Source organism: Gopherus evgoodei, chromosome 9, assembly GCF_007399415.2.
Source record: "Gopherus evgoodei ecotype Sinaloan lineage chromosome 9, rGopEvg1_v1.p, whole genome shotgun sequence".
Lineage (NCBI taxonomy): Eukaryota > Metazoa > Chordata > Testudines > Testudinidae > Gopherus > Gopherus evgoodei.
The window spans coordinates 11,801,708-11,826,588 of record NC_044330.1 but is presented as its reverse complement, the minus strand read 5'-3'; the positions used below and the strand labels follow the sequence as shown (position 1 = coordinate 11,826,588).

The 24,881-nt window shown below is 39.1% G+C and overlaps 1 protein-coding gene across 6 annotated transcripts in view; it reads right to left on the bottom strand.

Moving 5' to 3' along the window:
• Positions 1-24,881, bottom strand: part of GNB4 (G protein subunit beta 4) — a 111,486-nt gene that overhangs the window by 11,531 nt on the left and 75,074 nt on the right. For 4 of the 6 annotated variants that reach the window (XM_030576617.1, XM_030576618.1, XM_030576619.1 and 1 more), the window contains exons 2-4: positions 10,678-10,779; positions 2,027-2,065; positions 1,040-1,146 (exon numbers count right to left, since the gene is read on the bottom strand). In XM_030576617.1, the coding sequence (XP_030432477.1) occupies positions 1,040-1,146; positions 2,027-2,065; positions 10,678-10,734 (203 nt within the window). In that variant the 5' untranslated portion in view covers positions 10,735-10,779. Of the gene's footprint in view, positions 1-1,039; positions 1,147-2,026; positions 2,066-10,677; positions 10,780-23,744; positions 23,972-24,881 lie in introns of all 6 variants that reach the window. The other 2 variants (XM_030576615.1, XM_030576614.1) reach the window with 1 other exon arrangement.

Genomic DNA, 24,881 nt, shown 5'->3' with positions numbered 1-24,881 from the left:
CAGGCTCTCAGATTTGAAGAATCTGTAAATAGACCATCTGAAAGACTAGACAAAATGCTTGTGGAAAATAAAAGTGAAGCACATATCCTTATAATGGAATGATTTCCCTTTTCCTTATTTCTGTATGATTATAACTGGCTTTAAAAAGGAAAGCTATAGTATAAACATTTCTCAAAATTTGCTATGATCTATGGCCCTCAAAAGTGGCTGAAGACTGAAAGTATGTCTACACTGCAGTTAGACACCCGCAGCTGGCCTGGGCCAACTGACTCAGGCTAAGGGGCTGTTTAATTGTGGCGTAGACTTTCAGGCTTGGGCACATATACAGCACAATTAAACAGCCCTTTAGCCCGAGCCAGCTGGCACCGACTAGCTGTGGGTTTATAACTGGAGTGTAGACATACCCAGAGTGGTCCCACAAGATGTCTGGATTTTCTTGTAATAGACAAACTCAATAAAGACAACGGATTTATGGCTCACTACAACAATCTTTGACCAAATAACCCTTCTTTTCCTATAACTGCAGACGTGTTAACTGCCAACTTCATTGTGGTCTCTTACAATGTGGTAACTATTTATGCTTAACAATCTGTTCCAACTTGTATTTTGCTGTGACAATCTAGCCAGATCTACACTGCAGATTTATATTGGTAAAACTATATTGACCTAATCCCCGCTAGATAGCGCTGTCAATGGGCGAGCTTCTCCTATCGACATAGCTACCAACTCTCACAGAGGTAGGTTAACTACACCGACGGGAAAAGCTCTCCCAATGCCATAGCAGCATCTTCACAGAAGTGCTACAGCAATGAAGCTGTGCCATTGTAGCTTTGTATGTGAAGACAAGCCTTTTAAGTACCTCTCCCAGACCTGAAGAGCTCTGAAAAAGCTTGAAACCTTGTCTCTTTCACCAACAGAAGTTGGTCCAACAAAAGATATTACCTCACCCACCTTGTCTCTCTCTAGTAACCCTACAATTCTTTCAAGAGCTAGAAAAGGGATCCCTTGGCCTCCAAGTTCAAGAATCACTTGTACAAACCTTGAATCAGATCCCCAGTGCATAGCATAAATTTTAGCTAAGTGACCTCTCAGTGTACGTCTTGTTCTCATTTGGATTCGACCCACTGAGTCCAGACTTGTGGTGATCTGAACAGGAAAAAACACAAATCAAACAATTATTCAGTATCTCCGAGATGGTCATAAATGTGTACAACACTCAAACTGCCAGGAACATAAATATTTTGCACTACTAGAATTTGGACATACAACAGGGACTGCTGTTTCCACAGAAACAGTGCACAATGATGTGATAGTGTAGCCAGACAAAAGGTTTTGCAAGAAAATCAGGATATCAGTGACAGTGAACTTAATGATGGTCGCTACTCTAGATGTTTCAGACTGTTTCAGGCACTATGTAGATGGAGCTTCTGTATGTTTTAGGTGTGAACTTTATTTTTACATTAAAGCTTTATGGAAGCTGACAATTCACACCCTCAAAATAACAGCCACAGAAGAAAATGAGCATTTAGTATTTATTCCAGTGTCATTTTTCAGTAGTCTGACAACTGCCACCTAAAAGCCCAGACCTGGATTTTAAATGAAGAACTTCAATTTCCCAATAAAATGGACAGCTTATACATAGCTAATTGCGAGCAACTCTCAAAGCCAAACCGTTATGCCATACAGTTTCATTAAATATTTAAAAAGGGGAATTATGGAAAATATGTATATTTAGTATAATATATGATAAAGAAATCTATCCAAGGCATTTCTGATGTATGTAGATGTCTCATGGCTTTAGAGCTTTTTGACTGGCTGCAAATACCACCTGTAAAGGCCTTAGCTTTTTTTCCCATCCTCTATAATTATTGCATCAATTTCATAATTGTAAATAGTGCACTAAGCAATGTACTTCAAGAGTTGTTGCACTTCATCTTTTTCAGTCACCATACCAGGCATGCTATAATTACTCAAGAAACCTATTGCCTTGTAGGGGTTAGTTCCCAGCATAAAAATAATGATATACCTGAGCAAGAGTTGTATCACTACATGCTTTTCTGGCATCCTGAAACAGAGAAAGGAACAATTAATATGACTCTTGAATAAAACAACAGTGTACATCAACTGAAAATGTTACCTATAGAAAAGTTATTTTACACCAAGACTTTTTCAAAATCTGTTGGAAAACAAAGATTCCCTGTTTAAAAAAAGTATGCAAGAATCCTTATGTTCAGTATTCCCATCCCATTCATGTGAACAAGTTATGGTGTCCAAGAAAACTGAAGTACTGCAAGAGAAAATAGCTGCCATACTTGCTTACATGTAATTTATACCTAGACAACTTCCAAGTCAACCTCTTTGCAATCTTGTTGGACAGCCTCTTGTTTTCATGCTGTACTACTCTGCCTATATGTCAAGGGCTAAGTGGTGAATCCAAACACACTTTAGAGTAGTCCCTTCATTATGTAGTATTTGGGTAAGAATCCAAGATGTGGGCTGAAGATACAGTAAGAACAGAGGAGAAGACAAAACGCTGGCAAAGGTGAAAAGTGATTAGGGCCAGCACAACTGTGTCAGTCAAGGACCACACCTCATTGCACCCTGACTGACATAGCTGTGCTGGTAGAAGGCTTTGGTGCAGATAATTATTCTAGCAGAACTGTGCTTTTGCTGGTATAGACTTATTTCATTTGGGGTGGGTAGGTAAGGGAATTGGGAGCCTGGAATAAGATATATAGTATAGCTATGCTTTTCCAGTTATAAGCTGCATCCAAACTACGAGTGTTTTGCCAGTACAACACACTAGAATAGCTGGCAAAGCACTCCTAGTATGGATGCAGCTTGCTCCGGTAAAGGTAGTGCTTTGTACCAGTACAGTAACCCCACCCCCCACTCACCCTTCAATGAGCAAAATCACCATGTGTGTATGCATCATATCTTTAATTACATGAGCACAAATTACTTTTTCCACAGTATCCCTGCTTCATTCACTGCACAGTGAATGAGGAAGCTATTCAATATTTTGCTTTCTCCTCATTGTTCTACATGTGGCCCCAAGTCTTATTGACTGCACATTATTCAACCTTTGATCTGAAAACATAATGATCAATTTCCTTGTAGGTTTCTCCTATGGTGCTCATCATTATAATTAATTTATTTTTACAAAATCCACATGAGGTGAGAGGGTATTACTCGATTTTACACATAGGGAGCTGAGGCAGAGAGATTAAGGTCAACGTGTCCACTGTTTTTTGGGTGCCAATTTGAGAGACATAGCATCAGATTTTTCAGAGAACTTAGCATTATACAGCACTTCATATGTTCAAAGCACAGCTCCCACTGACTTCGGCTGCAGCTGTGAGCACTCAGCACTTCTGCAATTCAGATCCCAGGGTCTCACTTTAGGAACCCAGAAAATGATGAACACATTTAATTAGTGACCATGTGTGAAAAGTCTAGTTTAAATGACTAGTCCAGTATCAGATAGGAACTCAGTGGCAAAGGCAGGGATAGAATCCAATTCTTCAGAGCAACATGCAACTGCATTAAGGACCCTCTCTTTTCCTGTACGCCTCCCCCTACATTCTTCACTAGACACCTTCCAACTTCCACAATAAATAAAGCAGGTATAATACACACAGACAGTCGCTTTCACTGCACAACCTTGATTCATCTCCCGGACAGGATGGACTGAATGAGGGGAAAAAAAGTATGTGGTCATGTAATCGGAGACTGTGTCAGTGCCTACCTTAGTTCTGGCATTTTCTAGCTTCTCAGTTGTTTACTTTGCAACCTTAATAATGTTCTTTTAAAATTTAGTTGGTATATTTTGACTTCCTACTTCAAAAACAAAACAAAGTAAGGTAACTGACACTAGCTGCTCCTAATAGTTTTCTTTCCAAAAACAAGCTCAAGAGCTGATTAGGTCACCTCAATCCACTTCTTACAGTGTCTGAACTGCAGAAATATTTATAAAATGTTGACATCTTGAATGAGAACATTTAAAATACCAAACGAATCCCTTAGTGTTCAGGCATCCTTTCACTCACAAGAAGAAATACACTGGATATTAAAGCTGAGCAATTAAATTCATTGTTTAGTTGCAAAAGCTGAAGAGGCCCAACACTAAATTTATTTTGGATGTTATCTTTTAACTAGGCCAGAACTGTGTTTTTTTATTATTAATATAATAGCAAAATTTGGCAGCACCACCTATAGCTATAATGGGATGTGTTACACAAGTTTGTTCTTCCTTGCTTATAACTTTGCTGAATTTTAACAGTTCAGGCTGTAGATTTCCAGACTGCCTCAGGCTGAATTTTATCTATCTATTTATCTACCAGCTAAAAGGTCCAGCTGTTTGAGAACAAGGTTAAGGAAAAAATTAAATTTAAGTTTTGACCATGTTAAATGAATTCTTACAAACCATTTCATTGAGAAATTCTAAAACCTCCATACTTTGAAGCAACGGTTTGAAATGTGATGGTGGTGGGTTTTTTTCCTCCACACCCCTTGTCGACAAAGCCACTAGGGTAGACAAAGCCAAGGACTAGGATCTTGGGGGCAGTGGAGGGAGCTGATAGTAGGAGGGAACTGACAGACAGATTAGAGCTGGCTGGGCAAGGCCACCAGGGGAGATTGGGGTGAGGAGTATGAACTGGGAATCAGATGGGAAGCACTGAAATAGAGACTGGGGTTGGCTATGTGAAGAGACTGGGAAGAAGAGCCTGGGTCAGAAATGGGGGCAGGTCAAGACAGGGACAGAAGAGGGCAGGCTCGTGGAGAACACTCCCTGTAGAACCTGCAATGAAACCCATGATTCTCAAGTCAACAGCCCCTGCTGTCAGCAAGTTACACTGCTATGTTGTTACTCAAGAAGCAGAGATCTGTGCTATGCATCTAAAGGCTCAAATCCTGCTAGTGACCCATGGGGACGTCAATATGATTTCACATATCAAACAGAAAAAAAAAATTCCACTTTTAAAAACTTAAGCAATTGTATATAAAAGCTATTAAAAGTTAAAGTCAGGAACTCAAAAGTTGGGAAGTGTCAGAATTAAGGTTGCCTGTCCTTATGCGTACATATGACGACACCGTCTTTAATGACGTGATCACATACTATTTTTTCCCCCACTAGACCCCTGTCTCGTTCAGTGCATAGCGATTACCGAATGAGAAGCTATTCCATATGTTGTTCTCTTCAGTGTTCAATGTGTTGTCCTGTGCCTTATTTACTGCACACAATTCAGAAAAGAGTTTGAATACAGAATTGTTAATTTTCTCATGGACTTTTCTATGGTGCTTATCACTATAGTACCCGAACGCTTCACATATATAAATTTATTTTCACAACACCCATAAAGTGAGGTGAAGGTATAATGTCCATTTCACAGATGGGGAACTGAGGCACAGAGAGATTAAACTCAGAAGTGTCCATTAATTTTGGGTGCCCAATTTGCAATGCCTAGGGCCTGTTTTCTCAGAGTAATTAGCATTATATAGCACAGTGGTTCTCAAACCTTTGTACTGGTGACCCCTTCCACATAGCAAGCCTCTGAGTGTGACCCCCTTATACATTAAAAACATTTTTTAATACATTTAACCCCATTATAAATGCTGGATGCAAAGTGGGTTTTGGGGTGGAGGCTGATAGCTCGTGACTCCCCCATGTAATAACCTTGCGACCTCCTGAGGGGTCTCAACCCCCAAGTTTGAGAACCCCTGATATAGCACCTTACATGTTCACGGCACAGCTCTTGTTTAGTTCAGTTGTTGCTGTGACTGCTCAGCACATCTGCAAATCAGACCCCAGGGTCTCACTTTGGGTTTGTAGAAAATAAGTAACACAATTAGTGACCACCACTGAAAAATTTGGTTTAAGTGACTAGGCCAGTATCAGATAGTAACTCTGTGGTGCAGTGTGCTGGTATAGAATCCAATTCTCCAGGGTACTATTTAACTGCCATAACCATAAGACTCTCCGTTCTGTTCCTTCAACCTCCTGCCTCATTCACTACACACCTTCCAAATTTCTATGACAAATGAGGCAGGCATCCTGCAGACAACAGCTGCTTTCAATACCAAAAACATAATTCATCTCCAAAGCACACACAGTCCTATGCACTAAATAAGGCAAGGATCTTGTGAAAAAGCTAGCCTAATTATATGATCCCCTATCATCATGATGCATACACACAGGGACAGGCAACCTTAATTCTGATATTTCACAGGGTTTGATTGCTAGACTTTGAAACCCTAACACTGTTTTGTGTGTGCAAATATATACATTTTGGTAGTGTCCAAATTAGAACCAAGACCCCATTATAGATTTAACGTCAAGATTGAACCTTACGTGCTGCAACTGATTCTAATTTAGGATGCTGCCAATTTAAATATCTTTAATCCACTGATTTAGGATACAAGACTGGTATAACATTTTTAAAGAATCTCTGATATCCCAAAACACAAAAAGGTTTGCAAGTAACTAAGACAGTCGGAAGCTACCAAGAAAAAGAGGAAGATTTGGAATAGCTAGAATATACTAGAGATTTTCCAATACGCTAATCATTCTCTAGAGAGGATTAAACAAATCTCATCACAACCCTGTTCTACGACTCAGTTTTGCCAGAAGTACATTAACCTACCTGCAATTCCATAGACAAAGTTATGCTAGGCTAAAATATTTGAAAGTCTGAGGCAATTCAAACAAGACATTTGGGGAATATGAGCATTCAAACACAAAGCATTCTTGCTTCTTGTACATTTTATTATTTGATTCATCATATCTCCTCCACCTCTATTAATCCATTGGTGAGGACTAATGTTTTGGCTAGATTGCGTTTGTTTTTTAAAGGAAGAATTTGGAGAGAGAACAACATTCAACTAAAATAGGCTGCCTAGCCCTCTTCTTCTAGCTCTAGCAACTGGCATCCATTAAAACAATGGGAACTGTAAAACGATTTGGGGGGAAGTACCACCAATATTTACATATCTAGGATGTTTATATGTAAAATAAATGTGATGCTGAAGAAGCCCAAATTACAGATACACATAGTAAATTCATTTATTTCAACAGTCAGGTACATCCTATGGACCAGTTTTTTGAGAGTGGTGGTTTAGCATTTATAATAAAAAAAGAACTTGTGAAGATGTCAGAGCCCCATCTCTGAAACACTCTGCAATGCCCCTTATCTAAATCTACACCTACATTTTGGTTTATTTGGAGAACGCTGAAAAATAACTAATGAAAATGTGTATTTGCTATTCTCTTACTAGAAACACAAACTATGTGAGCAAACAGAAAATGGTCATTTAGAATTAAGACATTATATCATGTTTACCATCAGCAGTACATCAAAATAAGAACTACCGTGTCCTACCCTCCCAAGCCAAAATTCAGAGCAAGAACTTAGAAAGAAAAATTTGAACTGATTTAACAAGTAAGCAAGATTGACCCCTCACCTAACTGAAATATTAGTCTAATTATTTTCTTAAAAACTGACCAGATTGTGCAATGTGACCTGAACTGGAAACATTACAAGCTGTTAACTAGGCCAGAAGAAATGTTTCAAGGACTCTCTCAAGTTATCTTTGAGGTGTTTCAACACTGACCCAGAGTTTTGGGAAGATCTCACTCATGATCCTTCTACCCGGTGAAGCCTCATTCCATACTAGAGCTACAGTCTATGAGCAGAGGAGAACTGCTGAAGCAGAAGCGCCAGCAGCATAAACATGGCAACAGCAGCATGTCCGCTGTTAATCTAGTAACTCATAGCAGTATTTTGTGTTCACTGTGCCACAGACAGTTCAAAGCTCAAACTGGTCTAATCAGCCACTTACATGTTCACAGAAACCAAACCAATCAGTGATATCTTCGAACTCGAAGGACAGACAACAGCAGGTGTATAGCAATACAAAATTACGTTTTTTTATTTCTTTAATATATTGTGACTAATTTTATAAGGCCCCCAATCCTGCAATTTGAGCCATGCAAGCCAACACCAATGCCAATATAGAGCCCTACTGACTTCAGTGGTGCTTGTCATGGACGCAGAGGTACAACTGCCAGGCTCCAACTGCAGATGTGGGGCTCAGAGACATAGGTCTTACTAAATCCATTTTACCCTATTCAGTCAAGTTAAGTCTCCATATAAAAAATCCTGCTGGCTTCCCAGCTCCACAGGCATTCTTGTGAGGACATTCCTGAGAGGTCTACCTGTTCCACTGGCCAAGTAACTGCTCAGTGGGTATTCTGCACCACACCAGTCTCACTCCTCACCCAATGCCATTTCCTATAAGATGAGACTGACTACATCAGGCCCAACTGTAATGGGGCAGATACTTCTAAGGCATGTCAACTGGGGAAGAAATTGAAACACGATATTTACATCAATATTTGTGCAGCACTCAGTACACTGGAGTGCTAATGTAAGATTAAATTAAAATAATGGCTAAATTTAACCAAATTGCTGAGGTCAGCTAGGGAGAGTCCTTAGTGCTGTAACTCTTCTGACATTAACTGGCCTTGACCTTACGTTTGAATACATATTGGGAAAGTTAAAGGACATGTGACACAGAACTCTCCCCCAGATAACCTTGAACAATCAGTCTCAAAAGAGTCCTAAATGTGCTACTACAAGCCTTTCCCTCCCCACCCCCACAAAAAAACAATTAATGCATGGCAAACGCACAGCACATGGACAATATCTTCATCAGTAGTTCAATGCTCAAAACACTGAGTAGGCAGCAGATTATCACAAGACAACTGACATCAGGCTGAAAGTGCTTATATACTCATTCATAAGTCAATTTTTTTTTTTTTTTTTTTTTTTTTTTTTTTTAAAAAAAAGGGAAGCACCAGAGAAGGGGGTCAGCTTATGAACGGGTATAGAAAGGGAGAGGTGGGACACCGCCCCGTCCCCCTGACAGAGGGAGCAAGGAGAGGCAGCACAGCCAGAAGGGAAGAGGCGGGCCAGTCTCTCCACTGCTGGCCAGGCTGCTCTTTCCTCAGCCTCCAGCTGCTTCGGGGCAGGCAGGCTGCAGGCATGCTGGTCGGCCCCACCCCCCAAAGCAGGCTGTGGCCATGCCACCTGAGCACATTGCGACCGTGTCACCCAGCCAAGCCTGCCAGAGCAGCTCCAGCCGCGCTGCCCAGCCTGCCAGAGCAGCTCCAGCCAGGTCAGAAACATCCTCCTCTGGCCCTCCTCAGATAAGGAGGGAAGGGATGGGATGGAGAGTGTGTGGGGGTCCTGGCGTAGGGGTGGGGTCATGTGGGGTTACTCCTCTGACTCCCAGCTTCTCCCCCCCCAAAAAAAATGTCCCCACCAGTTGCTGTCCTGGCCCATCAGGGTAAGCAGCTGGCGCACCAGGACACTTTGTTTACTTAGGTTTACCTCCGTGCCTGCGGACGCTTGAGGTAAACAAACCATCTTGGCTCCTCAGTGGTTTATCCTGATGGCCCGGGAGCCAAAGTTTGCTGACCCCTGAATTATAGGGTTGGTTTATGAATGGGTTATAAAAATTTTCCATTTTTACTTATCCATCGGGGGGGGGGAGCAGGGTCAGCTTATAAACGAATTGACTTATGATCGAGTATATACGGTAATTACATGTAGAATCACCACATAATGAAATTGACTAGGACTAAGACCTCCTTTGTGTCTCCAGGTAAAGCATTCCTACATAGGTCTAGTCCAGAGACTCTCAAACTTCATTGCACCGTGACCCCCTTCTGACAACAAAAATTACTGCACAACCCCAGGAGGGGGGGGGGGGGCAAAACCTGAGCCCACTCAACCTCCTTGCCCGAGTATTAGGGGTGTTAGAAGCAACGCCAAAGGGCTTCAGCCCCGGGAATGGGGGCCTATAATCTGAGCCCGCTACTCAGGTCTGAAGTCCTCAGGCTTTACCTTCAGCCCAAGGCAATTGGGTTTGGGCTTCCGTCCCAGGCAACACCAGCCCTGGTGACCCCATTAAAATGGGGTCCCAACCCACAGTTTGAGAACCGCAGATCTAGTCTGTAGATGCTGCATGCTTGGAAAGAAAACATAGATAAGACTGATATCCTACATATTTTTCACTGAGAACAGTCACTGAATTTTTGATGTATTCTGCAATAGCTTCTTGACAGACCACTAGATGCCATACAATAAATCAGTTTATTGGTGGTGAATAATTTGAATTAAAACAGGAGTAGAAGAAAGGGAAGATGTGCATCTGAAAAATAATTTCAATGGGAAGAGAAGGAAAAAGAGCACAGGCATGATTCATGACCCTGGATACTGTGTCTCAGTCAGTACTCAAGCATTTTACCTAACAATCAGGAACAATAATAGTAGAAAGGCTAGTAGCAGTCCAAAAAAGTTAAATTTTCATTATCAGTGTCATTAACTAGTTCTCGTTGTTCCTGGGTTTTGGAAGTTATGTAACTCCTTACCACAGGACTCCAAAATATTGGGTGATACGCCATATCATACTAAATTGCAATACTAAACATAAATGAATGAAAATTAGGGGTGGAGTTCCAAGCTTTTTGAACCTTTTACTGACTTAATCCAATGTGAAAAGATGTTAAGGGTTGCATGATTTAAACATCAGTGACATATGTACTTCTTCATTTTCTCCCACCAAGTTTTTCCTCCAATATAACCTAAGGGCTGGGGAAACAGTAATTCTTACTCTGATTTGATTCCGCAGTTGCTCCGCTTCTTGCCGTAACTGTTCCAGTTCACTCATCCTCTTGAAGTTGTTTCTCTCTCACTATTACAGTGCAAAGAAAATCTGCCAATTTAAAAAAAGAGGGGGAAAGTTAATTTCCATTGTCTAGACCCCATTTCCTCCATTTCCAAGCATTTCCAAGGAGGGGACAGGAGGGGTTCAGAGCTACAGCAGGAGCAGGGCTGAAGTCCCTAGCCCCATCAGATGCCTCCTGTGGGGCTAAAGCCCCGAGCCCTGGCCCCCGTTAAGTGTGCCCCAGTTCTCAAATTTCTGAAGATTGTTAGATGTGACTCAGAGGGCCAGTAAGTTTGGACACCCCGTGCTATATCATGAACAGTTTACAAAGCAATTGTGAACAGAAACACCAGCTGCAATTTAGAAAGACCGATTAATGAATACATGCAGATTTTTAGCTTTGTTTTTCACTCGCAGACCTCTCTCAATGTAGACGTTTCAGCCTCTTCAAGCCAATTTGGCAACAATAAGCAGTGACACTGCTCTAGACCCTATTTTTACACTAAACACTTCTATAATGCAGAAGCCTGTACAAGACAAATTCATAGGAAGACATTTTTGATTAGAGGTGAGAGTTGTCTAATAGTGCACAGAATTTGGAGTCAGTAACTCAAGTTTAGATATCAGATTTTCCACTGGAGCAGGATGTTCCTGGTGAAGTCACTTAATCTGTCTCTCTTTCCACCACCGAAGTTATTTGTATTGTGCTAGCACCTAAAGGCCTTAATCAGGATCAGCATCCCTACGTGCTAAGCACTGTGCAACCAGAGCGTATAAAGTGGTCCTGCCTTGGAGAGATTGCAATCTAAACAGACAATGCATACAAACAGTAGGAGATGTGAACAAGTAACTATCAGGTTTAGCAACTTAAAACATTTTGCTTGTATTATTTTTGTTTACTAGTTTCCCCAAATCATTTCTCTATCCCAACCCCAGTCAGTGACACCACGATTGCTGACTCAGAGCTCTCAATCCAACCTGCCCACAGAAAAACAACCCCCCCTCCGTAAACACAGATGCGCAGATCTGTGCAATGAGCACAGATCTGGTGACATCTGAATGCTTTTTAGAATGCGATTGGGTTTGTGAAGCACTAAGCAAGAGTATTGTTACCACAGAAGGGTACATTTAGATGGTTACAAATATTAAAGATAACACCTAGATATGGAACCTCTAAATTCTTACTGGAAAGAAATGTCCAACATCTTTTCCAGACTATAATTAGCTACACATGATTACTATAGCTACACATGATTACTATAAGCACTTCATTAAAAATGGAAGATTGAGCAATATTCACCCAGTTTATTACACTGAAACCTAAAATAATCAGCCATAAATATGAGGAAGTCTGATAAAGCAGCAAATCTAGCTATCATCCCACATCCCTCACCCCAAATTCCCAGGACACTGCATCCAGTACTGCTTCTAGTTACTAGTTATTGTTGGTCTTAGTGATTGGAGAAGTAGGACTGAGTGAACCTCTAGACTTTAAAGATTTACACTGTTTTGTTTTTGAGTGCAGTTACGTAAAAAAATTATACATTTGTAAGTTGCTTTTCACGATAAAGAGATTGCACTACAGAACTTGTATGAGGTGAACTGAAAATACTATTTCTTTTATCTTTTTTTACAGTGCAAATATTCGTAATAAAATAACAGAAAGTGAGCACTTTACACTTTGAATTCTGTGTTATAATTGAAATCAATATATTTGAAAATGTAAAGAACATCAAAAAATATTTAAATAAATGGTATTCTATTATTGTTGTACAGTACGATTAAAACTGCAATTAATCTTCATTATTTTTTAATTATTTGACAGCCCTAATAGATACTATGATTAATACTTTTCAAACTTAACAGGACTGATGATTCACTTATACAAATTCAGGCTCCAATCCCTGCAGACATATCTGCATGTATAATTTTACTCACATAAGTAGTTCCATTTAAGCTCTTGAGGATACTCACATGAGTAATATTGTGTCCAAACATATGGAGGACTGAGCCATGCCTTGTGTGTGCAAATATGCTCACTGTACATTAAAATACCATTCTGAAACACCACCATATTATACATTTTGTAACAATCTGATTTTGATAAGATTAATGTTATAGTGAAGTGATAGTTTACATACTCATCTTCAATAAACTTTTATTTAAATTGGACAAGGCAAATAGGTTTCTATTCTCTGAGAAGGGATTAGAAGGAAAGGAAAGTTACTACTGCAAAGCGGCAACTCAGAATGAATAGTTGAGTTGTTTACATATTCAGGATGTGCTGCAGCACAATGGTGAAATACTTCCTAGCTTAGTGAAACTATGCATGACCTAAGCACAGTTAGCATAGTCGTTTTTGACACTTTAAAATCACAAATATTGAAAGATCATTTACTTGCCACTCAGGAATCCATGTTTATATTTTGATCCTCTTTCAGTCTGAATGGATTTAACATTCTAAAAATAGATCAAAAAGGGTAGCAAGTTGAACAAATCGTTTAAAAAATTCTTATTGAGCTTTCCTGATTTTATTTGGGAAGCAAATTATGTATGATAACTGAATGACCAAAGCCTACAGAAATCAAAATCTCTCGCTGGGCTAGGACTAATGTTCCCTCTAATTTTTTACAGGCCGTGTGCGCAAAAAATGTCTTCTGTGCAAATTGTTGTGCTTCTGTGCAAATTTTTGTGCACACAGTGTTTCACCATGTGTGCAAGGTTTAGGATCTGTGTGCGCACGCACAGCTTAGAGGGAACAGTAGTTAGGACTTGTTTAAAGTATATATCCTGATGATCTAGAGTAGCTATACAAATTTGTACTACAAAGTAATCATTATTTTGAGTTTTAAAAACAGTCTTCTCCAGGTGTCCAACAGCTCTCTGCTAAAATAAAGTCATGCCAACTCAGAGTTACAGTGCATTGATATACTTCCACTGCCCAGAGATTTTTGGAAAAGAAGACTGCCCTCCCAAGGCATTGAAGAAGGCTAGCGTGGGAGTACTTTTTGCATTTCTAATTTTACTTGTATTGCACTTTTGATTCTCTTTTCTCTCTCTCTTTTTAAAATAAAGATCTGCAAACATAAAGCTTACACTGTACAAGCAAACAGAGGACATAGTCCCAACCCTAAGGGCTTCAGACACTTCTGTCTCTGTACAAACCACACACAAGCACACCCCTACCCTTTTCATCCTCCAAAACTTAATTCAACATTACATAGTTTTGAGGGGTGAAGTTCTACATTATTGGAAATTCCTGTCATATTTATCCACAAATAAAGAAAACCGAGAACCTATTCAAGCACTATATATACTCTGAAAAGAATTAACAGATATAAAAACAAGTTTAGAAGGAAAACTTCAAATCCTAAATTGTGTGATTTGTTAACACTATAGATCTAAACTTTTAAATAGTAATTACTTTACATAACTTCTTCCACCCTCCCACTCCAACCCCTCCACCCCCCCCAACATGTGCAGAATAGATGGTTCCTTAGTTTTATCCAGTATTTAGTGAAACCTTTAGTTTCCCCAAGAACAAAACAGGAAATGGGCCTGGGTGTGACCTTGCTCTCTAAGGTCACAGCTATTGTTGCGCTTCTGTACATTTTGGAAGTGTTTTAAAATAATGTGCCTCCATTATAGCTCTGGTACAAAAACAGGAAACAATTAACCAACGCCTCTTAAGAGGAAGGATATTAGCAGAACATATTTAAAATAAATATTAATTTCTTATGCAGATTTATGTATAAAATATTTTAAGGAAGAGTAGGAAGAAAGTATTCTGCACAAAATGTTTTTTTATTACAATTTAATATTACTCAGAAGAGGAAAACACAAGACAAGACTAGCTTTACTTATTTTACAGGTCTCACAACATCCAGCCCTTCACTGCGTTGCATCCCACTAACACAACTCCAGCATGTACCGTATTGGTACATTTTTACTACCACACAACCCCACTAGAGTTTGGAACAGATTCACAGAGACTCTGGTAAGTCACTAAATAATGATTTTTTCCAAAAAACCTGCTTCATTCTGTTTAAGGGTACAAAATCTCGAATTATATTTTAAAAAATTATAATTATGCTGAAAAAGCTTTGGTTATGTAACTTGTTTCCAACATAACAGTGAAACAGCTAGACACTGGAAATTTTGTATTGTGTTGCAATAGCTGCAGAGGTACTAAGATAGAAATTTGAACCAGATCCCCACCAAGAGATTAAAAGTACCTAGTTCTCTTTAGGATTTAGGTTTTCAGTGTATCTCTAAATCTTCAATATGCTTTTCATCAGCACACCAGACAGATACTCTGGTGACTAAGAAACTGTAGCTAATAGAGGCCTTTCAGCTAGACAGTTATATCAGACTCAGAACTGAACACAGATATAAGCAGAATATGATTTTGCAAGATTCCTGATATATATGTGCAACTTGCAAAGTATAAGACAGTATATGCACAGGTAACCTTCTGGTTTGATCCAGTTTTAGAGGAATATTGCACTACTTTCCAAGTCTGGACTTTGGTCTGGGAAAGGATTTTCCGTGGAAGACAGATTAAATATGTCATTAAAAGTGACTAACAGAAGCCTGAAACATTATGCAGACAGAATTATACTACTTTTATATATACAAACTATGGAAAAGTGATAAAACAAAATCTGAACTAATCTTTGTCATGTGTGTAGTGGAAATATATTTAATAGAAAAATTAGTAGCTGAACTAATATTTTATGCACAAGAGGAGGGATATTTGAGTTTACTTTTAAAATGAATTTTGCTATCCTAAACCAAGTACATATGTAAGAGAAATCCTAGAAATTAATGTCTAAAGAAGGCTTTATTTCTAATCTATTTGCCTATTTATATTTGATTCGGGAAAGAATACTAGAAAATAGTAAACAATTTCAATATCAGAGTCTTACATAAAGTCCTGTATAAAAGTGTACTCTGAAAGGTGCCTTTAAAAACTGACATTTTAGCATTATGTCTATCATCTTCATTTCAGTTTTTAAGCAAAAAAAGGTTTTTTTCCTAACTGCCATCCCTGCAAACTCAACTTGTGATCTAAAATTCAATTCTTCTTTTTTGTTTGCTCATCACCACATGTAATAAAGTTTCTCCAGTGGAATTTAACAGTCATGTTGGTTACAGCAAGACAACCCAGCTCACTCACAGAGCAAGTGATTCTGCAGTTTAGTAGAAAGGTAGCAAAGAATGTAAGCAAACAGAAGCAACTCTGAAAACAGAGCAGATGTTGATAAAGGTGGTGCTATTCAGTCACTTTTCTGAGCAAAACCACAATTACAAGCCACATAATATTTAACTACTTGTACACTAGAACATTCAGATAGAGCTGGAAGTGACTCCAACAAATGTATGCTATTTAACAGAATAGAGCTCTGCTTCTGAAGTGACACTTAAATTATGACAGAAGCCATTTTGGTTTGAACTGATTTTCAACAGTAACAAATTAGGTTTGGGGGTTTTAAAAAAAACCACACACATACACATAAATGTAACCAATTCTGTGATATTTACTAAACTGGTTTATTGACCTTTTATTTTATAGTACTGAGAAAATATTTTGAATGGAGAACTATTTTGAAGCAAGTTTGGGGTTGGCATGCACACACAGCTAACCAAGCAGCTCTTTAACCATGTAAGCATGAGCATACACTACAATATATGAGGACTAAGCAAATGTGCAAACAGGTATGCAATTTAAAACTGGAAGTCAGTTTCTACATTTTAGCATATTGTACACAATCTCAGAACAAACAGACGTGTTTCATGTCAAAGTGACTGCTCACTTGAATATATGCAATTTCTGATATGACATTTAATTTTAAAGAACAGTGACATTCTTGTTTACTCAAAGGGCAACTATAACATAGCCCAGCAGTACCAGCTACATGCATTTCACTGAAAGCAATGTACTACTATATAACAGTTATTTATTAAAAAAAAAAAAAGAATTAGATGTGTAATACAAGTAGCCTTCTACATCATCATCCCCGCACCCCCATTTCTATGGTACTGCTGTTAAAGTGAGGCATAATGCCATCTGCATAATTATGCAGCTGGGAATTTTAGTATACAGCTGCACCATCTGATACTGAAACAAGGGGATATAAACATTTGTCTTTTTACAAGTTACTGATTATCCAAATATATTGCCCTAAGCACCAACACTGATTTTGTTATGGTTACAACATAAAAAATACCTTTTTGGTCAATTATTTCCAAGTTTGAATCAATCAAAAGATTGTCCTAAATTAGACATTAGGCTTTTTGTTTTGAACAAGTAATTTTTTTCCTACTTGTCATCTCCCCTTTTGTTTATGCAGTTACATTACTAAGAAGACAAGGATGCTGTAACTATTACAGCTATCATTTATGATTATAAAGTATTCTGATGACTTCTCATCTGTCTTCTAGAATTAATTATAAAAAAATGTTTGCTCAAGCAGCATCACATCCTTTTCAAAAAGTCACTTAGCAGAAAAATAAACAGAAGCTTTTCTTAAGGATAAAAAGACTCTTCAGTGGTTTGCAAAAAATACTTCAGTATCATCTCTACTAAAATAAAACAGCAAAATCCCTTGAAGCAAGATGTTACACTACATTCCAGAACTAGAATGGCACTGGCAGAGTGTTCTGGAAAATAAAGGTTGTGTTTATATAAGAAGAATCTGTACAATACTGTCAATTGTTAAGTGCAGGCAACCTTCTTGCTGAAAAATAAGGAGTCTGTTTCCTAATAGAAATTCCCTGGATAAAGCTGGTATTATGCTAAAAGGAAGTTTTAATTGAAGCTTCCTTACAGTACTCATTTATTTTACATGTATTGATGAAACTCTAGAAAGAAAAATTATGATTTTAAATGTATTCCTGTTTCATTAACTTCTGAAATAGTTATTAAAATTCTATTTTAGCATTACTTGCCTGGTTATGGGAGAGAAGAGAGTCCATTTACAATTTCAAGGTGGGGGTGGGGGAGGGAGAGGAAGAGAAGAGAAAGTTCCAAATATTTTCTATGCATCTTTCATTCCTTCAATATCTCAACTAAAATTAAGTAATGCATTCACTTTCATCTAAGGCCTTGATTATATCAGAAAGTTACACCAGTTTAATCTTTACCTAATGTATGCAAACTCCTGTATGGCTAATGCTTTTATTTAGGTTTTAAAATGGCTTTGCTTCTCTTTTTTTTGAAGCTTAAACCTATTCCTGATCAATTTTGGCTTTTTTCTGATATAACTTGAGTTGATTGGGAACAGGTTTAAGCTAAAAATAAGAAAAAGCCATTTTTAAACTCAAGTAAGAGCATCATCCACACAAGTAGGCACTGATTTAGTTAAATCAATTTAAATTCATATTAGGTTATACAGGTGAAAACTTTCCCATGTAGACAAGGTCTAAGACAGGGGTTGGCAACCTCTGGCACACGGCTCCCCAGGGAAAGCACCCTGGCGGGTGGGCCTGTTTGTTTACCTACCGCGTCCACAGGTTCGGCCGATCGCGGCTCTCACTGGCCACGGTTTGCAGTCCCAGGCCAATGGGGGCTGCGGGAAGCGGCATAGGCCGAGGGATGTGCTGGCCACTGCCAAAGGTTGCCGACCCCTGGTCTAAGAGTTAAATCCTGTGACCAGACAGTAAGGGTGTTCCAGCCTACTTCAGGTGTCACAATTAAATGCAAAAAGAGAGGATCTAGATTCTTGTTCCAAATATCTTAAGTCACACCAAACTGAATCATTTATACATAAAAAGGTTGGGAAAATGCTTATTATAAAAAACATAACATGACTCAGTTCTTCAGTTGCAGCATGAGACAAGTAACTTAACCATAAGTTTGAAACTTGCATTTTGAAAGAGCCACGTATGCCGGATCTCTTCTCTTTACTAAACTGTGAATCATGTCCTATCATATGAGGGGGAAAGATGAAGCAGTTACCACATCTGTGGCTATCCTCTGTAGTTTCTATCCCAAGTGAAGGATCCACTGTGGCACAATAGACTTTTTTTTTTTTTTAATCGCCTGTTTTTGGTTTTGACAAGTGTAGATAAATGAAAAAAAGGGAAGGGGGATAGAAGTTAAACTAGTGCATGTACCCTGGGGTGCTTTTAAAGGTGTCACATCCTAATCTCTTTTTTAAAACTTCAGGTTTTTTACCCATGAAAGCTTATGCCCAAATAAATCTGATAGTTTTTGAGGTGCCACCAGACTCCCTGTTGTTTTTGTGGATACAGACCAACATGGCTACCCCTCTGATACTTAGCATCTTTAAGAGGCAGGCACAGCTCACCCTGGGCTCATCTTAGCCCCTTCAGAGAAGACAGGATGAGCTATCCAGTTGTTTGGGATGATTTTGAGAGCCAGGCATTCAGGATAATCAAGGAGCTCTAGACTCTGACAAGCAAAAGTTCAAGTTTGAGAGGGAGAACCTGATGCCATTTTAAAAGCTAATTTCAGAGTTGAAAACCTAAATAGTAGCTCAAAGCTATTTAGTCTCTCCTTATGAAAGCAGGCATTTCCTTGCGGCTGTGCAGCCCACTAAAACCACCTCTCCCCTACAGTTATACATCTGAACTTCCCAATCCATTATTCCTCAAATCAAGTATTAATCACAAAACAAGGAAAACAAAATATGAACTTCTTACAAAGAATATTTTCCATCTTTCAGCCACATTTCATACATCTACAATAGAGCAATTTACTGTGTACTTGGAAACACACTAATCAATTTTAGCTAAATTCGAACTGTGAAAGATAAAATATATTTACACATTACAAATATATTAATACTAATATGCAACACAGACAGTTATACATCAACATTCAGAGCTACAAAATATGTCCAAGTCCCTTTGGCCCATAACTTTATGATGCAAATAAGTATTTCTGTGCTACTGCAGCTTTTATCAGCTGGCTTTTTTCTATTAGTGAGCATAAGAGGTATTTCTTCTTGCATTAAGCTTCAAAATATATCATGGGTACTGTTTCTGAGGAATAATGTTTTGTGCAAAGTTAATTTCTAAATTAAAATCAAAATAAATTGAGAAACTATAAAGACTGAATCATGGATGGAAGCTAATGCAGTACTGCCAACCTCAAGTGTTCAAAAATCATTAAAATTTATTATCTGTCTTCTGGTTTGAGCTTTCAGGGTACATTTGCTTTGCATTTTTCAGCTTTTCTCCGCAACCATTAGGGTGAGACTCGCAATGTCACAATTCCAGCAGCTGGGGCTTTAATGCACACCAAACTATTGAAGAACTCTTGATAAAATAGTGAGAATTGCCAACACTGGAAATTCCTTGATTAATTTAGCTATTTGCTTGGATCTCTGGACTTTCCACTTCAATCTTTTAAAGAGTTTTATTACCTTAACTCACAAGCTGGTATGAAGTTTTTCCCTACAGTTTTCAGGAATGGAAATTTGTTCAAACTCTTAGATGAACAGCATTATCAAAAAAGTTGCAATTTATGTTTTTTGAACTTTTAAAGACATTTTATGTACAGTTTTGGTCTGCTGCTACCAACCATACATCCATATAGCTGACTATCCCTGGTCAGGAATCATAGAATTGTAGCACTGGAAGGGACCTTGAGATGTCATTTAGTCCAGTCCCCTGCACTCATGGTAGAACTAAGTATTATCTAGACCAGGGGCAACAACCTTTGGCACGCGGCTCGCCAGAGTAAGCACTCTTGTGGTTCGCAGTCCCAGGCCAATGGGGACTGTGGGAAGCAGGGGCCAGCACATCCCTCGGCCCATGCCACTTCCCACAGCCCCCATTGGTCTGGAACTGCGAACCGCGGCCAGTGGGAGCTGCGATCGGCCGAACCTGCGGGCGTGGAAGGTAAACAGGCAAGCCGCATACCAAAGGTTGCCGACCCCTGATCTAGACGATCTCTTTAATGACTTCCCTTCCTTGTTTTCAACCACCTTAACTTTTACTGAAGTCTGGGGAAAAGCACTATTTAGAGAATGTAACAGTATCCTCATCCACACAGGTCTCATTTTGACTTCTCTTGCTTACAAAAAGCAGGAGAAGACACAATGCATGCAATATTCCTCCACCCCACTTTGAACTTACCTGCTATATCATAGGCAGGAGTTTCTCCTACAGTCCTGCCTATGTCTTGCTAGTAATATCTCTGTGACCTAGATTTTATTTTTGGAGGTTCAGAGCAGTAGGTTTTTTTTCCTGGTCATTTTACTCAGTACTCTGTGGATCGATATTGTTTTAAAAACCAAAGAGTTCAGAAGAGGCAGACAATTTCTTCCCACAGATTCCTACATGTCAGCTGGGATGAAGGTATGAAAGAGGTACTCAGCATCAACAGCTTTACACATCAACCCTCAAACTCTGATACTCAAAAGTAGGGTTGACAAATTAGTTCTGCTCTATCTTCTGCAGGGGTCATGAGGAAAAATTAAATTTATTTGGAATCCATCCTACAGGTTCTTCATACACTGGAAATTAAAAATGACTTATACAAAGCTAGAGGCAAAAACAGATAATGAAAGTTGAACTTAAAGCCTCCAAAGAAAAAAACCTGCAAAATCTTTATCTGAACTAAATAGTTAAAAAACACGGTTTGAGGTTTTGGTACAAGAATATTCTAGTGTGCATTAAACAAAAAAAAAATTCAAAAATAAATAAGAACTCAAACACACAGGTATTTGGCTTCTAAAGAGGTGTAGAGGGAGATATTATAAACTATGTAAGACCATTGTGACACAAATATGAGCCTACCCTTTAAATTAGTCAATTCTTCCATGTTTCTGTTAAACAATCTTATCTGATACACCTCTAGAAGTTTTGCCTGTGAGGAAAGTTCTTATACCTTGAGTAAAGGTCTGATTTCTCTAAACAAAGTTTTCGAAATTGGGACTTGACACACAAAGCATTCCTGCTACGAGAAAAGAAGTTTTGCAAGAAGTTTATACTCCTAATTAGACCAGATCTACTTAGACCACAGAAAGCTAGATTTACCACTGCCGATGAACAAGATAACTTAACTGAGGATTTATTTCAGAACCACCTCTCCAGACTTTTAGACTGTGTCTACACTAGCCTTTTCTCTGCCTACGTTTGCCTAACACTACTACCATAGGTGGCAGCACTAGCAGAAACCAACCGATTTTAAGCTTTGTCTCAGTTAAACATATCCAGAGCAGCTCTAGACTATCTAGCAGTTGAAGTGTTAAGCAGCCAGTTTACACTAGCATCTGCCTTTATTGCCACAATAGTAGACCTTAACCAACTGTAGCAACAAAAGGAAATTTTAGGAAGAAGTTAGTGTAGACACAGGCTTACTTTATAAGATTATTACTACTGTTTCTCTTCTCATGTATGTTTTGTATACTTTTTTTTTTACTGGTCAAGATTTATAGGCTAGGGAATGCTAAAGAGGTTTCACTGTGAAATTTTTAGATTTAAATAGGTTATTCACACTTCTTATTCTAGTTATGTCAATATGCAGGAATCCAAACATCCATTCACCCACACTCAAGCGGGAAACTCTCTAGTGAGCATAGGAACCAATGACAACAATTTCTGCAGATGTTCAATTTCATGCAGCTGCTGTTTGGGAAAACTATGAGCAACAGCAAACTTATTCACATGGGAGAACGAGCACAAACTTATTTACAGAGGAGAACGACCCCAAAAACAGACGCTGGGAATGGGTGGAATAGCAGACATATCTTTCTTCTCTATATCTTTGCAGCAGCCAGGAGGTTCTGAGGGAACGAGCAGAGTATTGCTGGGAGAAGCAAGAGCTCTGTTACTCAGGAAGCTGTGTAGCAGGAGGAAAGGAGACAAAAAGTTTCTTTTACTTTCCACCAGCTAAATAAAACTCAGATCCGGAAGCTTCCTGAAGGAAGTTTCAGATCTGTCAGACACTTACTACACAGATAGTGTTATGGAAGACAAAGACCCCAAGCAGGCTCTAGGAATTCCCAGAGCCTTCCAAAGCAGCTGGTTAGGGATTTCTCTCCTGGAACTCCCCTTAGAATTTGAGAGTACCCCTCACCCCATCTTGAACTCTACCTTTGGACAGTAGGTATCTGGTAAAAAGAGAAATTATATAAACTTAGTATATTCTAACCTTGTATCTAAACACTTTCAACTGCAATAGCATGAACTTATTTACAGAGAAGAATGACCCCGAAAACAGACGCTGGGAATGGGTGGAATAGCAGACATATCTTTCTTACCTATATCTTTGCAGCAGCCAGGAGGTTCTGAGGGAAGGAGCAGAGTATCTGCTATTCCACCCATTCAGTGCTTAAATAATATAATAAAGTATTATTCTGTAAAGATAAATAAAGCTAGCTACTATGTACTTCAATCGATTTCAAAGAAGATTACTTCCACCTTGAAGAAGCTAAGTTGAAATGTCATGCTCCTAACTTATAAAATAAGAAGAATCATGAAGTTGTAGTAAACTGTTTTTTGAACTTCTGCATTTAGGACACATCACAGTTTTTGGGGAAAACATGCATTATAACCATATTATCTTTGCTCACACCAGTTTTGATTTACATAAGCTTCTCTTGTATTTTGTGGGCCTTGATTTTAGGAAGTCTTGAACACTCAAAACTCCAAGTGAAATCAGTGGGGACTGTTGATGCTCAGCACCTCAGAAAAATCAGTCTCAGCACATTATTTATTAAAAGAAATGTTATTATTGTTCATACAGGAACTGTATTAGAATAAAAGTGTCCTTGCATCCTGCCTGCAGCAGTGGTTTGTACATAATGCTTCAGAAGATGTAGGACTCTCATAAACCACTTGCTATACAATATTACAAAGTCAATCATAACACCCATCTAGTTCTCTCTCTCAAACACCACAGTAAATGAATTCTGGGCTCTCCTCCTAATCCCTAAATTAATTACTTCTGGTATTTTACTCACATGCCCATTAATGAATTTGAGATCCTCCCCCTCCCCCCAATAAAAGAAATCTACCCATTACATGAATATTGGGACCTGCTGCGTCTTTACAGGGCTCTGGGATATGCAGGATGCCTTCAGCCTCCAGCAACACTTCTCCCACATACAGTTGCTCTCCCTCTCCTTCAAGAAAGGCATTAAGGTCTCCTCTTCTCTGGTTTTCTCTTATCTCCTCTCCAAAGGAGATGCTGCATCAGCACCACTCCTCTTCTCTCGTTCTGCAAAGGACAGTAGCTCTTGATGCTCCACTCTCTCCCACCTCTCTTGAAAAAAAAAAGGAAAGCAGTTCAGAGACTGCTCAGCTTCCTACCATCATATTAAAGGAGCAGCAATACTTGGACTGCTCCACTGCTCGTTCCCCACCCCAAACACACAGAGCAAAGGAGTCAGGAGCCCCTATTCCAGTACACCATGAGGCAAAATATTTACTTCCTCTGGACAAAAAAGTTTTTCCATCCATGACTCTGACCCTTCTTGAATCCTGACAGTTACCTTGGCATTCATATCACTGTCACAGTGGTATCTGAGAGCTACAGGTTTAAAATGCCAAATATTTTATTTTTAAATCAGGGCTCAGCTATTGTTGTTGTTCAATTGTTTCAAAATTATTGGATTAATCCCACCAATCTTAGTGACTTACTGCTGTTGAAGATTTCCACAAATGTTATACCTCTGACAGCAACTCACTGTCACTATCCTCACGATATACATTTTCCCACAAACTTCTGTGATAAGGGCAAAAATCATTTAGACCCTCTACAATTTCCTCAATCTCTTTGCTAAATTATGATGTAAACAGTAACCAGAATCACTCTGACTTTCTGATGTACTTAAAGTTACAAATAATCCTTAAATTACATTTTGCAATAAAAATGCCCTTTTATAAATAAAAGCGACCATCATCACAGAGTAAGAAGCTCCACAGATACGCCATCTTCAATGATGGTGGAGGCAGCGCAGCCGCAGAGCTTCCTGCAGCCAGGGGAGGTTCCCGGAGCAGTGTTGAGTTTACAATGATGCCAGTGGCGCCATGCCCATGCTCAGAAGGGGCCCTGGCCAGCTTGCACCCCAAGGCCCTGCCTGCCCACTGGCTCCTCTCCACCCCTCATCGCACCCACCGCACGCTCCTCTCTGCCCCCCGGTCCCTCCCATCACTTGCTCCTCTCAGCCCGC